At 37.0% G+C, this 8430-nt stretch overlaps 1 protein-coding gene across 1 annotated transcript; it reads right to left on the reverse strand.

Annotated features, from left to right (window-relative positions):
* Positions 1 to 1948: 1948 nt before the first annotated feature.
* On the reverse strand, positions 1949 to 8059 carry LOC108794613 (zinc finger protein 84-like). The gene is made up of 3 exons (XM_018565691.1): positions 7423 to 8059; positions 7069 to 7338; positions 1949 to 2409 (listed from the first exon to the last, which is right to left on the reverse strand). The coding sequence occupies exons 1-3, from the start codon at positions 8057 to 8059 to the stop codon at positions 1949 to 1951; spliced, it is 1368 nt and encodes a 455-aa protein (XP_018421193.1).
* Positions 8060 to 8430: the final 371 nt, after the last annotated feature.

Genomic DNA, 8430 nt, shown 5'->3' on the forward strand with positions numbered 1-8430 from the left:
GTCGGTATGTCTATTAAATGTGTCCCGGTCTATATCCCTGAGTACGCACAAGTGAAGAGTTATGGACGGGATGTCCAAGCTTGCAGAGAGGGGAGGCCCGGAGCTCAGCTTAGGTGCGTCCTGCCGCCATGAGTTCTAGGACACGCCCCCCATCTCAAAAGTTACATAGTTGTTAAGGTTGAATAAAGATACAGGTTCAACGAGTTCAACCTTTGTGTGTCTGTGTGTTTGTTACTAAGATTACCTGTACCTCTGTATATCTTGGGCACTGAGAAAAGTATCTACATAAATCTTGAATGATTCCATACTCTCAGCTGATACCACTGTTTATGGAAGGGAGTTCCACAACTTTACGGCTCTCACACCAAAGAATCCCCTTCGCCTTCTCAGATGAAACTTTTTATTTTCCAGCTTCAGGTGGTGGCCTCTTTTATTCTGGACTGAACTGACAGTAACTAGTTTATTACTGATTATCCCGTCACCATTAAACAATTTGTACATTAATATCATGTCCCCTCTCAGTCCCCTCTTCCAAGAGTGAACACGTTTAACACTTGCAGTCTTTCCTCATAGTTTATTTCATCTAACCCCTTTATTAGCTTTGTCGCCCTTCTCTGGACTCTCTCCAGCTTAAGGACATCCCTTCTGTGGATCGTTGACCAAAACTGAACCGCATACTCAAGATGTGGCCAGACCAGTGTTTTGTACAGGAGCAGAATTATGGATTTGTCTTTAGAGTACATTCCCTTTTTATACATGATAGTACCCTGCTCACCTTATTTGCTGCTGTCTGGCATTGCATGCGGCTACTAAGGTGGATGTCCACTAGGAATCCCAAATCTTTTTCCACCTCTGATTCCCCCAGTAGAACACCCATTAATGAGTAGCTCACTCTCGTATTTTTAACTCCAAAATGCATAACCTTACACGTCTCAATATTAAGCCTCATTTGCCATGTAGATGCCCACCCCCTATTTTATCCAAATCTTCCTGTATCATTTCTATGTCTTCTGTCAAGTTTATTACCCTACAAATTTTGGTATCGTGAGCAAGGATGGAAATCTTGCTATTTATAGCAGTCCCAATATCATTAATAAACAGGATGAAAGGCAATGACCCCAAATCAGAACCCTGTGGCACGCCACCACCAACTGAGGACCACTTGGAAAATGAGCCATTTATTGAAACTCTCTGGACATGTTCACTTAGCCAGTTCTCTATCCAAGTACACACCATTCCATTATTTAAAATCAAGGGGATTCAAAAGGCTGCTACCAGATTCAAATCAGTTACATAAATTATAAAATAATACATTAAAAAAATGTATTAATGAATACAAAGTGACATTGTTTTATATAATTTGTTTCTGTCAGGAGATCAGTTTTAACTGTTTTGCTCAAGAAAAGACTGTTGTTTACAAATGTTAGTAGCTGAAGCGCAGATGACACACACAGCTGAAGTAGTCATGCATCCTCAACCTCCTCTTTGCTTGCTCCATAAACACTTTCAATTAGATTGAGACAGTCTGAAATGAAAACAGCTTCTACTATGCTCTGCATTTGGAAAACTATATCCTGAGAAAACTAATGTAAAGGTTAAAAAACAAAAAAACAGTTGATATGAAATCCCCAAAACATTTATTTTTACCTTTAAAATATATTTCCGTATACAGTTCCTTTATTCAAACTACACCCATAAACTTTTAAATATTTTCTGCCAACTTTTTAAAGATACAATTACAGGCATTTCCTCATGGTGACTGTAATGAATCTTCTTATGATCAATCTGATGTGTCGGCTGTGAAAAGTTCTAATTAACATTTAAGTCCATTCCCCGTGTGTGAATTTTAAAGGAGTTGGAAAAACACTTCTATTGATACAGCTTCCCTCCTGTGAGTCTTCTTATGTTGATAACATTTTGCCTTTCGTAAGAAAAACTTTTTGAACATCTAAATAACTTTTGTATGTGTTTTCAGGTGATGGGACAGATCTATTTTCTGTGTGTAGCACTTGTCACATTCTTCACATCTAAATGGTTTTTCTCCTCTGTGAATCCTCTGGTGTGTGATCAGATTTGACCTCTCTGTAAAACCTTTATTACATTCAGAGCACAAATATGGCTTCTCTCCTGTGTGAATTATCTGATGACGGATAAGAGATGTTCGGAATTTGAAACATTTACCACATTCAGAGCATGGATATGGCTTTTCTCCTGTGTGAACCCTCTGGTGATTGATCAGCTCTGAATGTCTGCTGAAACATTTATCACATTCAGAGCATTGATATGGCTTCTCTCCTGTGTGCATCTTCATGTGTCGGTTAAGAATAATCATGGTTGAGAAATGCTTGTTACACTCTGAACATGTGAAAGGCTGCTCTCCTGTATGAACCATGTGATGTTTGATAAGATCTGCCTTCCTTGAACAACTTTGAGTACATTCGGAGCATTGATATGGCTTCTCTCCTGTGTGAACCCTTTGATGTCTGATAAGAGCTGACTTACTTGTACAACTTTGAGTACATTCCGAGCATTGATATGGCTTCCTTCCTGTATGAATCCACTGGTGTTGAAGAAGGCTATGCTTTATTGAGAAGCTCTTGTTACATTGTGGACATCTAAATGGCTTTTCTCCAGTGTGATTCCTTTGGTGTCTACTAAGATCATGCTTTGTTGAGAAGCTCTTGTCACACTCGGAACATGTAAATGGTTTTTCGCCAGTGTGAGTCCTCTTATGGTTTATTAATTTTCCTTTTACTCTAAAGGACTTGTCACACTCTAAGCAAGAAAATGGCTTTTCATTTGTGTCACCCTTCATGCTTGGTTTAAAACTTGTTCTCCGATTCAGATTGTAAATCCACCTGTAAGGAAATTTCAATAAATACTGTTAGAAATTCGTGGAAAAATACACAATAAGATAGAGTTTAATTAGAAATTTACCAATCTGAACACTAAGTAGGGAAACAATGTTAAATAATGCATGGACACGTATTAAATGTGTATAATGCAAGAAAGCTGAGCACTGGAACTTTAGGGAAGAACTTTATTATAACTTTAATTGAGCTTTCAAATATTTACCGATTCTGACTACATTTTCAGAAACATTCACAGCTACTGCACTTAAACATAACCATCTGTCATAGTCACTAATAACAGAAGACACATTTTTTTTATATATTGCCAAATAAGGGAATATTTCCAGGGTGATAGAGAAAGCAATAAAAACTAGAATATGTATTACTCCGCCAATCCACCTAAAACTAACAAAGATATACTTTAATTTTCAGATTAGCCTCTTTTCTCTGATAAAGATAACAATAACTGATTACGCTTTAGGTATACTATATTATTGCTAAGTTAATTATAACAAATATTAGACTTTCATTTTGTATAATCCTATAAAAGGTACTTGCCTAATTAAATGTGTTTTTACAGTGAACACCATGGGTTAGAACTATACAAAAATTCCAAGGTGCATATAAAAAATGTTTATATATCTATGTATGTTTAGATATATTTTTATTTTAAGCTATTCTAAAATACACATATATGCCTAATACTTCAAAAGTAAATACATTGGTACTATAATAAGATAAAAGATAACATTCTTACATATAGACAGGAAACCCTGAAAGTCCCATGTGACAGAGGTGAGCAGTCACATTGATCGTACCTGGTATGATGCAGTATTGGTATCCTTCAACTGCTCCTTGTTCTCTTCATCTGCCTGAAATGCCTCTTCCTGCCTGAGCTCTTCCTCAGGTTATATTCACTTCAACCCCATTCACTAACATGAGGCAGCTTTGGATTGGCTAAAAGGATTTTCTCAGAACAACAAAAGGTGTGTCTCCAATAGTCTTAAAGGTCAAATTCATTTACACTTTAATTTCAAGACATTACTCCAGTCATGTGACGAGTTCATTAACATTTGAAGGTTTGGAATGAAGACAATAGGAGGGAATGTAAATGCAAAATCCATGGCTGGCACTTATCATTAGCATTTATAAGAGATGATACTGTGATTGTAATATGAATGGCAGAGGAGGGTGTAGAGGATATACAGATAACTGAAGACATCTGTGACTTGTTTCATAATAGTTTTATGGCTTAGAATATTTTGGTATTTTTTTCTATTTTTGCTGAATTAATATAGTTTGTCACAATATATAGTTTTATATAAATACCTGTATTAAAGTGTAAAGTTTAGTTACAACTTAATTTGGGTTAACCAATCCAGGTCTTCGCTGACATCCTGACACCATTTTCCTCCCCTTCCTCCCATCCTCTGACATAAACATGCACTCAATACATCACATTGCTTCCAATGTAAATATATAGTGGAAACATTGGGTTTACATTGATCTATCAGTTGTGCTCATACAGAGTGCTGTGTAGCAAGATCAGAAGAAGCTGAAAATTGAAGATCCTGAGCATAAAGTTTGCACCATTGATGCATTTATGTGGACTGATTACTTGTGCACTTTAATAGTTTATAAACTTGGATGACCACAAAGGCACAATATTATTTATTTTATATATTTATTTGTATGTACCAGTGTATGTTTACAACACGTGTTCTAGTTTAATTATAGCACATATCATTTGTGCAAAGTATGTTTTGGATATGTGTTTACATATTTATTGTGTAGATGCAAGGATTAAGTTATTAGTATCATTTCTTGCGACACTTTGTTTGAAAGTGCGACGCTATAATTTAATTTTTTGCTGTTAAATAATATAACTTTATTATTTCAGTGTTGCGGTTATTACGCATTCGGCGCAGAGTTTTTTTAAATTTGATTTTAGTTTTAACTGTTTTGCTGAAGAAAAGACTGTTGTTTACAAACTTTAGTAACTGAAGCACAGATTACACACACAGCTGAAGTAGTCATGCATCCCCTCCCTCCTCCTCTTTATTTTATCTGTAAACACTTTCAATTAAAGAGAGACAGTCTGAAAGGAAACATTTCTACTATGTTCTGCATTTGGAAAACCTGCAATGATTTCCATTAGAAATGTGCATTCAGATTCGGACGAACCTGCAAATCAAAGAAATTCAGTGTATTCTGTGGTTCGTATGAATCCGAAATAACAAATTTATTATATGCCAGAATATACTAAAACTATATTCGGGAATACACAAATGTTTGCAGAACAAGCGGCTGCCACATTTTACCCCAGCGCATTAGCGCATTCTGCGCACACGCACCACCATCTTTATCCACTTCCCGTGGGTTCACGTAATTGTATGTCATCTGCTGGAAGTGGTTATACCAAGAACAAGGCTGCTTCTGCTGGTGCAGCTGTTGGCTTCCCGGCTCATCTGTCCCTCCTGTGAGCCCGGGACCGGCGTGAAGGGTCTCCCCTGATCACTGGACCCGGAAGTGATGTGTATTACATCAATTCTGGTGTCACTTTACACAGTCTCCGGCTCTTAGAGCCAGAAGAAGAAGCTGGTGAAGCAGATCTCTGCTTCATCAGCTTCTTTGGGGTCCCTAGGGGACATTAGAGGTCTGAAAGAGGACCTGTCACATTTAATTTGCTATGACATAGCTCTCAGTGCAATAACAATTAAACTAAGTGTTACAAAAAAATTCTAAAAATTTAAGTAACATAAAAAAATGCTAAAAAAAATGTAAAAGTCCCCCGCCCCCCACATGCACGCACTTACAGCGCAAACACGCGTCGGATGCCCCTACGTGCAAAAACAAAAATTGTGCCACACATATATATTGTCGTGAGAGCAATAATTCTAGGCCTATCAATCAATGTTAGCGCTAAACTGATGAGTGGTAAAAGCATTTAAAGCATCACCTATGGGAAATTTTGGTTATTATATTTTTTGCGGTTTCACGGATGCACACAATTTTAAGGCTTGACATGTGTGGTATCTTTTTACCCGGCGTGACCCCGTCTTTTATATTTTACCAAAAAATTGGGTATTATATTATGCTTCTGTGCACTAAATTTTATTTGACTGCATTCTATCCTAAAAATACTTGTTTGATAAACATTTGTGCAAATACCATGCAACATCAAAAATTGCAACTAGCATCTTTTTATTCTACATGGTCTCTGCTTTCAGAAAATATATAATTGTTTGGGGGTCTGAAGCTCATGTGTGCAAATGTAAGAAATTGCTCCGTGCAGCAAGGGGTTAATTATATCTTGGTATACACCAAGATGGCGGCACCCGAACATACAGGCGACACCATCTTGTTGTATACCAAGATACACTCAAAGATGGCAGCATGCAAGCACAGAACGCGCTGCTGCCAAACATGGGCGCAACTCATTCTGTATTTTCAGTGTAACTTCACACGTTGAACGAGTGGCGACCATATCGGCCATACACATCTTGGTATGGCGGCGCCGGAACATAGGGGTGCCGCCATCTTGGTGTATACCAAGATACACACAAAGCTGGTGGCGCACAAGTGCAGAATGTGCCGGTGGCCGATATGGCTGCCACTCGTTCTGCATCTTCAGTGTGCGGTTCCGGATTCGGAGGCTTGTTGCCTCCGAATCCAAAACAGCATAAAAATGTGTTTTCTTTGATAAAATGAATGGAAACATTTTTCCTTTTCCTTTGTTTCGTCAGAATTTTTTTTTTTGCCATGCACATGTCTAATATCCATACCCTGAGAAAACTAATGTTAAAGTTAAATAACAAAAGAAATCAGTTGATAAAGCCACATTAATTTTTTCCTTAAAATATATTTTTTCAATATACAGTTCCTTCATTAAAAATACAGACATCTTTTATAGGTTTCAGCCAACTTTAGAAAAAAATTCAATTACAGTCATTTTCTCATGGTGGCTGTAATGAATCTTCTTATGATCAATCAGATGTGTCGGCTGTGAAAAGTTCTACTGAACATTTAAGTCCATTCCCCGTGTGTGGATTTATAAGGAGCTGAAAATCTCTTCCTTTATTGTAAAGCATTTACCGTATGGATACATCTTCTCTCCTGTGAGTCTTCTTGTGGTGATAACATTTTGCCTTTTGTAAGAAGAACTTTTTGAACATCTAAAGAACTTTTGTATGTGTTTTCAGGTGACGGGACAGACCTGTTTTTTGTGTGAAGCACTTGTCACATTCTTCACATCTAAATGGTTTTTCTCCTGTGTGAACCTTCCGGTGTCTAATTAGATTTGACATATCTGTAAAACCTTTGTTACATTCAGAGCACCGATATGGCTTCTCTCCTGTGTGAATTCTCTGATGACAGATAAAAGATATTTTAATTTTGAAACATTTACCACATTCAGAGCATTGGTATGGCTTCTCTCCTGTGTGGATCCTCTGGTGTGTAGTCAGACTTGATATTTGTGTAAAACCTTTGTTACATTCAGAGCACATATATGGCTTCTCTCCTGTGTGAATTCTATGATGATAGATCAGAGTTGTTTGTAATTTAAAACATTTACCACACTCAGAGCATTGGTATGGCTTCTCTCCTGTGTGAATCCTCTGGTGATTGATCAGCTGTGATTGTTCTATGAAACATTTATCACATTCAGAGCATTGATACGGCTTTTCTCCGGTGTGCGTCATCATGTGCTGCTTAAGACTAAACATGGTTGAGAAATTCTTGTTACATTCTGAACATGTGAAAGGCTTCTCTCCTGTATGAACCCTGTGATGTTTGATAAGATCAGCTTTACTTGTAAAACTTCGAGTACATTCTGAGCATTGATAATGGTTCTCTCCTGTGTGAATCTTCTGGTGTTCAATCAATGTATTCTTCCAAAAAAATATTTTATCACATTCAGAACAATGGTATGGTTTCTTCCCTGTGTGAATCTTCATGTGTCGGGTTAACCTACTACTAGCTGAGAAACACTTGTTGCATTGTGAACATCTAAAAGGCTTCTCTCCTGTGTGAATCCTCTGGTGTGTGATGAGCGAGGCTTTTGTTGTTAAAGATGTGTCACATTCGGAACACTGATAAGGCTTCTCTTCTGTGTGAATTATCTGGTGTCTACTAAGATTACACTTTGTTGAGAAGCTCTTGCCACACTTTGAGCACGAAAATGGCTTTGTATCTGCATCACCCATCATACTTCACTGTAAAACTTCTTTTCAATTAAGATGGTAAATCCACCTGTAAATAAATTTCAATAATCGTTGTTATATATTCATGTACAAAAACAGAGTAAAGATATGATTAGAAATTCACTCTCATTTACCAATCCAAACTGAAAGTTGTAAAACAGTGTTAAACAATGCATGGACACGTATTACATTTGTTAATGCAAGAAAGCTGAGCATATGAACTTGAGAGTATCTAACAGAAGAAAATAGAAATCAATGAATATGTAGTAATGATACATATACAATTACTATAATATACAGAAATATTAACAGTTACTGCATTTAAATATCACCCTCTGTCATAGTCACTAATAACAGAATACAAGTTTTTTTAA

Source organism: Nanorana parkeri, unplaced genomic scaffold, assembly GCF_000935625.1.
Source record: "Nanorana parkeri isolate BGI_ZX_2015 unplaced genomic scaffold, ASM93562v1 scaffold874, whole genome shotgun sequence".
NCBI lineage: Eukaryota > Metazoa > Chordata > Amphibia > Anura > Dicroglossidae > Nanorana > Nanorana parkeri.